At 35.6% G+C, this 14,627-nt stretch overlaps 1 protein-coding gene across 1 annotated transcript in view; it reads right to left on the reverse strand.

Annotated features, from left to right (window-relative positions):
- Nucleotides 1–286: 286 nt before the first annotated feature.
- LOC117984968 (bicaudal D-related protein homolog) overlaps nt 287–14,627 on the reverse strand; it is a 79,055-nt gene continuing 64,714 nt past the window's right edge. The window contains exons 6-9 of the mRNA XM_034971644.2: nt 12,153–12,373; nt 6,194–6,346; nt 5,381–5,485; nt 287–4,965 (exon numbers count right to left, since the gene is read on the reverse strand). Of these exons, the coding sequence (XP_034827535.1) occupies nt 4,837–4,965; nt 5,381–5,485; nt 6,194–6,346; nt 12,153–12,373 (608 nt within the window). The 3' untranslated portion in view covers nt 287–4,836. The remainder of the gene's footprint in view (nt 4,966–5,380; nt 5,486–6,193; nt 6,347–12,152; nt 12,374–14,627) is intronic.

Below are 14,627 nucleotides of genomic sequence, written 5' to 3' on the forward strand. Positions count from 1 at the left end.
GGAACTCTGATTTTCCGAGATAAAAAGTAGCATATAAGTCACTCTCAGGAATTTAACTACATCCATGAAAATCATGCTGTTGCTCCGTTGCGGCGTTATTGAAGGACAAACCAACACACTTTCGCATTTATATTGCCCATTGGGTAGTGAATAATTTTATAATAATTCTCCTTTGTCACTTGTTTGAAGTAACGTCGACGACTGAAGACTTTCATCCATTCCAGTCCAGTCCACTGGAATTACCCATAACCGTGAACCGGCCATAAAGGTAAAAGAAACACTAAAAAAGAATTCTTGCTTTATTTATTTCATTAATAATTTCCACGTAATTATTATTTACTGATATTCAAACTACGAACTAGTCATCATTAGTTAAAACTTAAAAATAAAATAAAATTATTACAATATTTAAGTACACTTATGACATGCTTACATAGGTATTGTATCTGTTAGGCTGTTAATTAATTTTATTGATTTAGAGCAATTCATGGTTTATTTTATGAATATAAAAATGATATAAAAGGTTATTAAAAAAAAATTACTTTATTTATTTATTTTTATTCTGATACATGTTAGCACTTGTAAAAAAATATATATTAAGGAAGTGGTTTAGGCAAACTACATAATGAAAACTACTAAATTTAAACTAACGAATCATTTGTAAATAAATTGCATGATAATAAAATTATGCATAATAATAATAAAATAAACCAAGAACTATATGTGGAATGATTGACGTATTAATATGCCATAGAAAACAATATTTGTGCTTAGTTAGGCCGCGTTTTCACCTGTAAGATTTACTCACGTAAGTAACTTAGGTACTTAATTAATTGACAGCAAATTTATTTATTAATCATGTAAGCTACTTAAATGAGTAAAACTTTCAGGTGTAATTGTGGCCTTAGAATTACTATTTTAATTGTCATTAATCTGCAAAATTAGATTATCTAATGGAATAAACTAATGGAAACTAAGTAAAATAATTATTGAAATGTAGGTTCATTCAGAACCTATCTTCAAAAACCTGCAAAAAAGGAAGTATATAGGGGTCAGACATAATTCTATTAAACTTTAATACCTACATATTTTATATATCTTCTCGTGAATTTATTTAGATGTTCCCTTGAATGAAGGTACCGATATAATAACAATTGCAAATTAAGTAGGTACCTAGGTACGTGTTAAAGTTCAGTAGGCAGATAATTATGTAAAATCGTCTGAACGTTGAAAGTCGTTGAAATTACTTTACTGTAGCTGTAAGCTGTAGTGCAAAACAACTAATTGTTTTGTCAAACAGCTGATATTGGTACATTCCATCTCCGATTATACAAACTATCTGCGACAAAATAAATAGGTACTAGTACTCATAGGAGTTGCTGCGGACTTTAGAGGAAAATTGGTACTTTTAGAATTGCAATCGAAGATTACAACGCATAATCTCATTCAGTCTTAAATTAAAAATAATCTCTAAATTTACTTATGCATCAAATTAAAATACTTTTAAAATTAAGCAAGCCGTTTATTACTCCTAGTTTCGCTTTAGTAAAAGTCAATTTGTTTTCCGATATAGGTAGGTACTTTTTATACTCACCATATTCTTCCCCCCCCCCCCCCCCTCCCCAAAATAAATTCACCTACACCCATTAGGTAAGTACCTACACTTTAAGACAAAATAAGCCAACTTATTTTAACCACGTATCAAAAATCAATGTATCGCACACTTACATTTTTGCATTGCACAGAAACAGAGCGAAACAATTGATTTTTACTATTTTACGGTGTTTAACAAATTCGTAGTCTTATCTGTCTTCTTAAGGTAGGGACAGATTTACCTAATAATTTTAATATGGTTTCAAGTTGTCAACCTACGAGAAAAATATACCATCGTGAATATTCGGGTGGCTTATTTCCTAAGAATAGTTAGGCTATCTTTAGATAACAGTGCCGTTTGCTAGGTATAAAGAGCGTATTTAACATTGACTTTAGAAAACCTCGCCATCTTGTTTCAGTAGATAATGTTTTAGTGTATTTATTTAGTTAATATTCAATAGACAATGTTTTAGTGACGTCATTTGCCGCTATAAAAATACATAGGTACATAGGTAATTAAGTAGGAGCACTGTTAACTTATAAGAAACAGGGCTATTTTTTTAACATTCAATTAAATAAAGTAGTTATAATGTGTCTGATTGTTTTCATATTGCACTTCTTTATTATGATAATGTTTGTAGGTACCTACCTAAGAATTACAATAAATATCTAAATCGATAAAACAATACTTTTAATGTTTCAAGGCACTGAATAAAGGCATTTATTTCAACTGTTTAAGTTCACATTGATAATTAGTTCTTAGTGATAAAATTTTCAATTGATTGTTGTATAACATATTAATATACTTATTAGATTGTAGACAGTTAATATTTATTCCTATTGTATAAATCTAGAATTGCAGCAGATCGTTACATACTAAGTTAATTTACTGTGAATAATATGGCTAATTAATGTAAACCTTATTCAAGGAGTCGAGCTAACATAGGGCGCTCTCTCTTGCACGATTGTAATTTGTATAAAACTGACAAGGACGCATTATGTCCGTGATTGGTCAGCGGGTTTTCGTATCAAGATAAAATTAATAATGATATATTTTATTTGTATAAGTAAGTTATTGTAAGTCATAATAAATAAAACATCGGAACTTAGGAATGCAGGTCAACAATATAATAATAGTCCGAAAAACACGCCAAGTTACGAAGAAAACAGAATACAGTCCAATGAGCAAGCCAGTTCAACGTAAAATAGTATACAAAGACGTAGAATAAAAGCATGGACGTAGAACAAAAGTAAGAAGCACCAAAAGATACGACATTCGCATCGTATGAGACAGATAAGATTGAAATTTTGGTCACAATGTGAACGTGCCCTGAGTGCGTTATCGGCGACCGATGACGTGTGATTTTTTACTTCTCTCTCTCTCTCTATTAGCTCGTTTCGATGAACAGGGTATAAGTATAGTACACGACAGGTCGAGATAGCAATCGGGGTGAGGACGCCCCGCACACCCGTACAGCACCCGCGCTAACCCGGTGCGGGATAGCGCGGGTGTACGAGGCGTCATACTTCGATTGCCATCTCGACCTGCCACGCACTATAGAGGTGTTCATGCTTACAGCTTATCTAAGTTAACACTAATAAGTGTACCGATGAATCTCCCTTCATGTGAAACATTAGGCAATGAAGTAGATCGTTGTAAAACGGCAAAAGTGTTATTTACAAGTAAACATTTATATTATTATGCTGAAGATGACGTGTTTTTAAAATGACAAATAATATTTTTAATATTCTCAATTAAGTCATTTTTTAAAATATAGGTAAGTACTTAGTTAAAGTTTAAAATATTAACAGGAATTCATACAGTAAAATGTAAAATACCCCTGTGGTTCACATAGTAGGTAGGTAGTACCTACGTAAAATATTCATTGGAATTAAACATAGAAACAAGCAAAATATCCCTAGGATTTAAAACAGGAATAAAATATAATTTTTTTATTATATTAGTATTGTCCCCTGGACAGGATTCACGTAGTAAAACATAAAACGTCCCGTTGATTCACACAGTAGTATCTGTAAAATATATTCCCAGGATACATACAGTAAAATGTAAAATATCCCTCAGATTCACACACTAAAATAATTCCAGGATTCGAAAAATAGCTAATGGTAAAATATCAAATATTCAAAAGAAACCCAAAAAAATATGAAATAACTATGACAATGTTTAAAGAAAGAAGAGTGGCCAAAATAAAAATGAGACCAAGATAAATAAAATGAAGACGTAACTTTGGTGTAGAATACATTTCAAAATTGAATGAATATCGGCTTGTTTCAAAGGCCGCAATTACACCTGTAAGTTTTACTCACGTAAGTACACCTAAGTATGTACCTACATGATACAACAAATTTACTAATGTTAATACTCTTATAAGTGTCATTTACCATAGTACCTACCCACTTTTAAATAATATTTTGTCAATTAATTACGTAAGCTTACGTTAGTAAAACTTGCAGTGTAATCGCGGCCAAATATGAAATGATATTTTTTTAACCTTTTGTTGTTATGTTTTTATTATTCTCCCATTCTCGTTGTAAGTACCTATTGGTTATTTGGTTACAATATAAAATCTATACAAAATGAGATAAAGTTAGCATTGTTAGGTTGCTTGATTTTAGATGATGGAACGGCGAGCGAGTATGATCTATTAAAAACTATATTTCGGTAATCGTATTTTGATTCGTTCACTAAATTGGACACTAACCTAGTATAAGGTATAACTCCTGGATTTTTATTTAATCTGTTGTACCTACCATATCCGCTCTGAAATAATATTTTACTAAAAGTAAGGAATGATATTTTTCTTAAACTATTTTTGTACGGAATGCCCAAAGATTGAATTCAGCCAAGTGCAGTTATGATAACCTACAATCTCGTAATTCACCTAAAACTCAGTAATACGTTTATAATTATTAAACGTACACTTACTATAAACAATCTAATTAAGACACTAACTATCACTGCAAATGTATAAACATCACAAGGTTTTAAAAATAAAATTACGCTATAACTTACGAACGTGATGAATGCGAACGCGTCCGTCGACAAGATGGCGGCTACGAGGGCCACAGATGATAGATTATCTTTGTACAATGGCGTAAAGACGCTCAACGCAGCGGGGAAAATGTTTTCGTCGTGATGTTTAATAATAAATAGATATAAAATGGTGGCGGTGTTTTTGTTTATGGCCGGAGAGAGATGCACCAAGAGTTGGGTACAGCAGATCACCGTTGAAAAAATCCTAGGATCCTGGAGGTCCTTGTTGGGGCAGGCGGTTCGGGCAGCTTCCTCCTCTTCTCCTGGGTGGTCAGCTTACGCTTCATTTGCTCATCGATCAATTCCTGCATGTCCATCTGGAATAGGAAATTAAATTCGATTGGTAATTTTGTACCTATCTTTGTTCACTTGTTTTACGGTAGGTAGGTTCTTACTTCTTTTGGTTAGCATTAAAATAGGTAGGATATCCATTAATTTCAATTAACTATAATAGTCGAAATTTTGATCTACAGCTTGGACGCTTCTGGAAGCCATGTCTAAGAAACTAAAAGCATTCGAAACAGGCAGAAAAATGCCTGTTTGCAGAAGGATATCGAGGCTCAGCAACTTTCACCAACGCTTTTGCAAAGAACACCAGATCATTGTTTAGAACAGCGCAGAAACAGCTGAAATCATACCCTGAAGAGAAGAATAAGATTCGGTAGAATAAGGCACAGTGAGAGTTCTCAATTATACTATAACTCAGGGTATCAGAATGTATCCTTTACATACCTGCCATTGCTCCAGTTGCTGTCCAAGGTCGATCTTCTGTCGCACTGCTTCGTAAAGCTGGCTGTTAGCTTGCATCAGCTCCACCCTCGTCTTCGCCAGGGCCACCTAGAAAATACCATGCGAAAAAATTTAAATTTTTGTTATGAAAAAGAAAATTATGTCCATTAGCATTCATGATGATCGGTATGAAGATTAGGTAGCCAATGGGGCCGACTCTCTTGTATCTTTTAGTGCTCTCCTTTTCCGCAAGCGATATTATGAAAGGGATAACAATAGATTTAGACGTGCATTTTCAGATTAGTTTAGAGATTGTAGTCTCATTGGTTAACTAACACAAGTGGTTAAACGTAAATAAATAATAATAATTGTTGGGTATAATAAATAATAATAATTGGGTAAGACTCTCGGGATAGAAAAATGAGAAGATTGAGTAGTCGTCATCAAACGGCAACTTTGATCAACAGTTTTGATCTAGAGGTATGACAATATTATAGGTGATCCATAAAGACTACCTATTAATAAGAAGGTGAGGGGGTGGCCTTCCAACATCAATGGTAAGGAGTATTCATATTAAGTGGACCACGTCTAGCCAAGAAAATTGCGACGCAAGCTTCAAACTTTCTGCTTTCCAACTTCAGGTAAGCGCGCCCGCCGCCCATATCCGTCTTCTGCTGTTCGTATCCAAGTGATCCAAACTCACAGACATGGATTCCAAACCTATCAGTTCACTTTTTTAACTTCCGTAGCGCGGATTGTAAATATATGATTTGTATTGTAGGTACCTACACGATGAAAAAGAGAGCAAAATCTCACCTCTACTGTCTTCTTTCTCTCGATAGCTTCATCCCTCTCTTGCCTGGCCTTAGTGACAGCATCATCGTTCTGCAGGCTGCTGTAGTTAGCGTCGTTCAGCAGTTTGTCTCTTTCTTCTGCAGCCGCGCGGAGTTCCACTTCTGCTACTGATAACTGGAAGTAGAACAAACGGGTGAAATCATTTTCATTTTCATGAAATCACTATCCAATTATTGTTATAAATGCGAAAGTGTGTTGGTTTGTTAGTTTATTAGTTTGTCCATGTCACAACGGAGTAATTGATCGACGTGTTTTTAACTTTTTAGGCATGGGTAGTTGACCTAGAGAGTGACGTAGGCTAAGATCTTGTCTACCCAGTTAGTGCTTGAGTATTAGAGCTTATTTACCTACTCAGGCCAAATCAACAAGTATATAGTCCGGTGGCACAAAATGACTTCACACGCGCCATTTTGACTCTATCGGTCAACTGTCAAAAGTACGGATCAACTTTAAAATAAGGACTAAAATCGTTAATTTGATACATAAAGTTATAATGGCGAGTGAGTAATAATTTTTTACGAATTATACTTAAAAAACCGGCCAAGTGCGAGTCAGATTTGCGCCCCGAGGGTTCCGTACTAGGTGCAGTCGTATTTTGTCGACATTTTGTACGATAAATAAAAAACTATTTAGCATAAAAATAAATAAAAATGTGTTTTAGAATGTATAGGTAAAGCCCTTTGAAATGATACCCCACTTGGTATAGTAATCTTACTTTGAAAGTTGAAAGTACTAATTATTTGTTCTTGAACACATTTTTTTTCTTGTGGTATAACCACAAATTCGCGGTTTCAAAATTTTTCCCCTTAAGTGTGCTATAAGACCTACCTACCTGCCAAATTTCATGATTCTAGGTCGATGGGAAGTACCCTCTAGGTTTCAACGAAGTGATCCTATAAGGGTTCCGTTTTTCCTTTTGAGGTACGGAACCCTAAAAACCTTCTTAAAAACTTCGACGATATTCTACGTTATCTAATAAATTAATCTCAAATTCAATGCATTCCTTAAAACTTTAAGAAGAGTTTCTTTAGGAGGAAATGGTCCGTGAAAGTTCTTCTTTTACGCATTCCTCAGAAATTCAAACGATTTCCCCGAGCTCCCACGTCGCGATGTATGCATTTCCGCTGATTAAATCACACCACACTACTGGCAAAAACAACTCGATTATGCGGCAGAAATACTTCCATGTCTAAGCAAATCAAAATAAATTATCTTGATAAGTACCTAAGAGGAGAAATAAAATGAACACTTTACAGGTTTAGAACCACGTTAAGAAAATGGTAATCCTTTATGCTAAGATTTTTATTGATTCTTGATAATAAATAAATAAATCATTAAGTTTAAACGTTTATAAATAGCGTAGCTTTGATACTAGGTATTTAAGTACTTTTTTAATAAGTACCTAATGATAAAAAAAATTGCCGGTAGGTAGCTATCTGGGGTAAGTATAAACTATCACACTAAGATCTAGATATTACATTGCACCGTTTTCAATACAATAAAAAAGTCGTTAAAATAAAAACCTTATGTGATTATTATGCTACTAATGTGCCACTTCCCACGTTAAGTAGGTACCTACCTATTAAATTTTATTGCAAGAATGCATTACAATTAAAATATTCATAAAACTAATGCAATCAATACTTATAATAAAACTGTAACCGGTCCAATTCTGTACATTTTTGTGAGGGCACTCTATAATCGATACTGAACCCAAAACTGTAATTTTTTCATTTTTGTCTGTCTGTCTGTCTGTCTGTCTGTCTGTCTGTCTGTCTGTCTGTCTGTCTGTCTGTCTGTCTGTCTGTCTGTCTGTCTCTCTGTCTGTCTGTATCACGGCCGCGCATCACGCTGAAACTACTGAATGGATTCCAATGTAACTTGGTACGATTTGAGGTCATACTATGAGGAAGAACATAGGATACTTTTTATCCCGAAATTCAACATAGTTCCCTTAGGAGAGGGGATGAAAGTTAAAATGTATACTGAGTTGTAATTCATTAAGGCGTAGTCCGATTTCATTCATTCTTTTTTGTTAGAAAGGGGATATTTTAAAGATTGTTCCGTAAGTAGTTCAAGGTCATCGGTTTTTAACCGACTGTCAAAAAGGAGGTGGTTCTTTTTTCTACATCGATTTTTTCGAGGTTTCTGGACCGATTTGCAATTTTTTTTTTAAATTAGCAGAAGAAGTTTTCGTGCTGGTTGCATAAAAAAATCTGGATCCAACTCCTTAATCCTGATGCAGCAGGGTTACTGCCCGCCTAAGTTATCAAGATTCAGGAAGTGTTCATAGTGAATTCACATTGTAGGTACCAAGCAACGACTTTATTCTCAGACTTCAAGTCCCAGCTCCTCAACCCTGACGATGTAGGGTACAGCACTCCTAAACTATGATGCTTCAGGAACTGCGGATGGTGCAAAATTATTTTAGGTACCAAGCATAGGCTACATAATTAAACTTCGGATTCCAACTCCTCAATCCTGATGCTGCAAGGTACTGAACTCCTAAATCGTGGGGATTTGAGAATTTCTGATAGTGAATTGATATTAAAAAAAAAAAAAAATGAATCGACTGTTAGGCGGAACGAAGTTCGCCGGGTCAGCTAGTCTTAAATAAGTATAGTAGACTTAATTTACTTGCTTATTCAATTAAGAAGGCGCTAGCTAGACGATGTCCGCGTCTTTGTCAGCGTGGATTATTTAGGTTTTAATTCTCCTTTCACAGAACCAAAAGCCTATGTACCTGCGTCCCCGTGCAAGCTATCTCTGTACCAAATTTCGTCAAATCGGTGAAACGGATGGGCCGTGATCCAGAAAATGTTGCTGATAGACAGACACACCTTCGCATATACACTAGCTTATGCCCGCGACTTCATCCTCGTGGACTACACAAATTTCAAACCCCTATTTTACCCTTTTAGGGGTTGAATTTTCAACAATGATTTCTTAGCTTATGTCTATACGTCATAATAGCTATCTGCATGCTAAACAACTCGATCCGTCCAGTAGTGTGAGCTGTGCGTTGATAGATCAGTCTGTAACCTTTTTCTTTTATACAATTTAGATATTAGTATGGAAGCATGGACGTATAAATAAGTATTGTGGTATAAACTTCAATATGTAGCGATACGTATAATGTTTATTTTCATCGGTGCAAGGCTATTTTATATTGCTGGGTCATTTCCGCTAAACCTCATGGTGTGACTGTGAATGGCCTGGTCGTTGCACCCGGCTGATCCGGCCAGTCCGTGACCTGCTCGACACTCGACACGCAAACCTTTTGTCTCACAATGGTAGCAAACAATTTCCTCTGCCAGCCTAAAATCAACTAAGTAGTTATATCTACATTTAAAGTTTCATTTTTATTTTTAAACTAGCCTTCTAAGTCAATTCTTGAATATTTTTAACCGACTTCAAAAAAGGGGGAGGTTCTCAATTCGACTATAAGCTTTTCTATATCAAACAAAAGGTTAGTATTAAAATTTTATTAAACGTTGTTTGCGACGTGAAGTGGTATAGTAATGATCATCAAAATAATAATATTAGTAGATACATAATGATATAGTAATTTGTAAATAGATGCCTTCAACAAGGGATCAAATTAATTTTAACCATTTAACGCGAAAAGGTCAGTTATCAGAGACATATTCTCACAAGATTGGTATCGTCTCCTTCGGGCCATCATGATGGGAGAAATTGCGGGAAATAGAAGCGTGGGTAGAAGAAAATTGTGGTTTAGGAACATCCCAGAATGGATTGGGATAGCCAATCATTCATTCATCAGGGTAGCACAACTTTTCCATTTGGATTCCTCTACTTCACTCAAACTTATACTAGGTAACGTGCATTGACACGTTGGCCCCGTGGTATGATTGACGATTGTATAGTGTGATATGATTAGTTGTCATTTTTCTCCTCAATAAGACACCTCAACTAAAGGCGACAACTACCAAAATATGTATGTAAGGTTGGATCTAATTGGCGATTTTTTGTACGTCCCTATCCATACAGAAAATATAGTCTACCTACATACATACTAAATGGAGCCAGTCACAAAGTTATCAGAACATTAAATTCCCACACAAAAGCCATATAAAATCAGAATAAACTACATAAGTAGTTGTATTGTGCTCGTTCCATGGGTAAGGTCAATAGAAACGCATATATGGATCAAGATAACCGGATTTGTGAATTTTTAACAATCGTAGGCGGGTAAGTAGGATGATGTTAGTCATCATTTGCAAAAATAGTGCTAATGCTACCTAATATTAATTCTCAGTGCTAAAAAAATTACAAGACATTTCACCGAGATTAAAAGCCTCGTCTGATGGCAGAAGGACTGCCTCATTTTTTGCGCAAAGTCCTTTGCCTTTGCCTTGCTGTCCAGCGCGGAAATGCAACCAGTACTCTTGGCACCATTCCACGCGGACATGATTTGTACAGTAATTAGATAAGGATAGCTTTAAGTTTTACTCTAATATATTCAATAAAAAAATCCAACAACATTGATGTTAATTCTAACGAAGTAATGAACGTGTTATTTTCTCCATCAAAACTGTACCGAAAACAATAAAGTAACCGGTGTTAGCAGGGGTGTCAAAATTGGACCATGTTTGCTTATCTACAGTGTAACCAGAACGCTGGTAAAAATGAAGACAGGTGATAGTACTGATGATTACTGAAATGAGACCACAAAAAAAAAACGCGAAAAAAATACAAAAAATCCTATAATTTTGTGAAAGTTTACGACATAGTGCAAATAAAACATCTGAGTGACGCTATAGGTCAACGAACGTTGCGTAAGTAGGCCACTCGGAGTCAATGCCGTGTCGTAGGCGGGGCATTGAGCCGTGTTTTGCACGTTATACATTGCGGGTTTGAAAAATACTAAATCACTAAAACTACAAAATGAGGTAAATGGATATTAGTATTAATGGATTGTGTTTCGGTAGTTATAACAATATCGCTAAGTGTTTTCTAGCGTTATGGTCGCACCCACTTTGAATTGAAACAATATTTTTTTTATTTTTCTAGGTTTTTGCTAGCGTTCTGTCTGTATATCAATAGCCAGTGAACTATTGAGATTCATGTGTAGCAAATCAAAACTTTTTGGCGGTATGCACCTCTAACTTGGTGTAGCCGAATACTAGCAGGGTAGTAATACAGGAAGTAATTGGATCTATCGTTAGTCGTAACTAGAATTCGGGAGCTTTTACATTATATAAGGTCCCAGCTCAACTAAATGGAAAATATAACAATAGAGAGGATGTCAAGACTTATTGGATATAACCCGACAAATTATTTTTTATAAAAGTGGCAACCCTCTACTTATTTGGTGTCAACACACACTATTGTTCATAGCAATACCAGCGTTTGCGACTCGATCGAGAGAAATTGATTTTTTGATCTTTCGGATCAAACTGTTATTGATTGGTAGTTAAGTTACTATGCGTTTTAACTGAGAAGAGCACTGCCATTTTTGTCTTGTTCTTCTCGGTTGAGAGATAGTTATCATCATCATGTGGTAAGGGTGGTAAGTGACGATGCAGTCTAAGATGGAAGCGGGGTAACCTGGAAGGGGTATGGCAGTTTTTTTAAAAATCCCATGCCCCTTTGGTTTCTACACGGCATCGTACCGAAACGCTAAATCGCTTGGCGGCACGGCTTTGTCGGTAGGATGGTAACTAGCTACGGCCGAAACCTCCCACCAGACCAGACCAGAAATTTAGAAATTATAAAATTTCAAATCCCTGCCAGGAATCGAACCCGGGACCTCCCACTAAAAAAAACCACAGCGCTTACCACTGTGCCAGGGAGGTCCAACGCACCTTTGAGTAAAATGATACCTACGAGCAAACATGGTGGTTCTGTTTCCTGTCTACTTGTACTACAAACTACAAGTAGAAGTCGTTACACCTACCTTAGAAGATAGATCCGCAATGATCTCGTTCTTCTCATCAATCTGTCTCTCCCTCTCCAACGCACGTCGCGCATGCGCGGCAATGGAGTCTCGAACTCTGGAACCTTCTAGTTGGGCGTAGGCAGCTACAGCATCTGCACATGCGGCTGCTAGAGCTCCACGACGAAGAGTCTCACCCTCGTCGCCGTCCAAAGAAGTTAGCGATAGATCTGAATGGAGACCTGCAAAAGAGAGAAATATGTATAAATAAAAGTAGGTCTGTGAAAGCCTATAGATTCCGTTACTTATATTATTGTAGATATCTCTATAATTCATACCTCCATACCTACTAATATTATAAATGCGAAAGTGTGTCTGCATGTCTGTCTGTCCGTCTGCTAGCTTTTCACGGCTCATCCGTGCAACTGATTTTGATGATATTTGGCACAGAAATAGCTTGCATCCCGGGGAAGGACCTAGACTACTTTTTATCCCGGAAAATCAAAGTACCCACGTGATTTTTAAAAACCTAAACCCACGCGGACGAAATTGCGGGCACCATCTAGTAATATTATAAATTAGTTTGCGAGTTTATAAATGTACGGAACAATCTCCAGAACTAACGATCCGATTCTGAAAATGTTTTCACTGATAGTGTACTTAGATAGTGAGATAGAGATACGCCCCGGACCATCGCCATCGTATAAATTCTCTGTCAAGTTGCAGGAACATTTAGTGACGCAAAGCTTAGGCATTTTTATGAAGAGAAACCAGACCGGATTGTTCATAAATAAAAATGTGGGTTAACTGTTTAATAGCAGATTAACTATTTATTTAACGCCGTTTCTTTGTTAGACAATCTTTTCATAATAAGATTAGATGAACCTTGTAATAAAGGCTACGTTTATGCCCCATTTTGCGGCTTCGTCGCCTTAGAAGCATGACTCAATTACTTATGGACTAAGAGCCAGCAAGTGCCAGACCTTCGTTATTTTATAAAAGCTGAAAGTTTCTCTGCGTATTGTCTCCAACACAGGGAGGAACGGTCAGCGACTATAAAGTTTGGTTGGATCATGGTGGTCTTGGGAGATATCTAACAGGTATTAATTAATTAGGTGTATAAAGTGTAATTTTTTATATTATCTTCTTATAATACTATTATTAGAAATCACGCCATGCATTTCCAGACACTTAGTATCGTGGCAACCCCCTGCCAGACATCCTTAAACTTTTAAACTTTAAGGACCTCTGGCAGGTGATTGCCACGAAGTCTAGCTGGCTCTTTCTCTATTATATATCGAGTTTTAACGAAAAACAACTAGCTACCGCTCATGAAATAAAAGTACTAAATAAGGATTAAAAGAGAATACTTATGTAGTTTCACTATATGTGTGTGTGTATAGTACAGTTCTACTGAAAATGTTACTTTCAAATCTATTATAGATAAAAAACTTAAGCCCCCCATAAAATATCTTTTCGAATGGAAGAAGTGCTAAGAATATATTGACGAACTAACAAAATCGAATCTGCTAGTAAAACAATACATTAACGAGTGTCCGAAGGTAACTTTCTACACTAGTGTCAAGTGTTGGATATCATACTAAGATGGTATACCGCAAGGCCCTTATTATGTGGCGATATTTGGTTCAGAGGACAGCTGTTGTGGCTTAGATAAGAATTTGATAGTCCAGAGCTTGGTATAGATATAAAGTATACTGGTTATTGCTTAAAGATTTAGATACATCTTCGTCAATCGATAGGTACATGTCCTGGATATAGGTCTCTTGTAGGGACTCCCATATGTACTGATATAATATAGGTACTGATTTAGGGTACTGATGATTTCGAAAAAGATGATTTTTGTAATGACTGATGGATGGATGAAGGAAAAACAAAGTGCCTAATTACATCCATTGGCAATTCTCATGTTCGTACTAAGTATCTAATCGTGCTTGGAACAAATACATTATGTGTATGCATTTCTGCACATAGGTAGGTACATACCTACTCGTAATATTTACAAACGTGCTTATTTGCAAGCGTTTCGAAATATTTCACAATGTTGGCCACATGTTTAGTACCTATAACAGTAAGTATAAAAATATGTTACCAAACGGATATTCAAATTTATTTATATTCAGCTTAACAAATATAATATGTACTCTTCACTTGTATAGTGTTACAAGCTAAATAAACATTATTTCATTTTAATTACTATTTCATTACAAAATCATGCTGATGAATGATGATAATGTGCTAGATACTTAGTTATTTAGAAACTTATTTTATGCAAGCAATTTTTTTTGTTAAGTGCATATTTATTTCAAGAAATTAGATATTCTGCAATTGAATAAAATTATTTATTAGATAAATGAATTTCTTTATTGAGTAACTAGCTTATGCTCGCGACATCATCCGCGTGGACTATGCAAGTTGCAAAGCCCTATTTTACCCCCTAATCGTTTCCTAAATCCTAAAAAAGAGGCGTTTGTGCTC

Source organism: Maniola hyperantus, chromosome 9 (assembly GCF_902806685.2).
Source record: "Maniola hyperantus chromosome 9, iAphHyp1.2, whole genome shotgun sequence".
Lineage (NCBI taxonomy): Eukaryota > Metazoa > Arthropoda > Insecta > Lepidoptera > Nymphalidae > Maniola > Maniola hyperantus.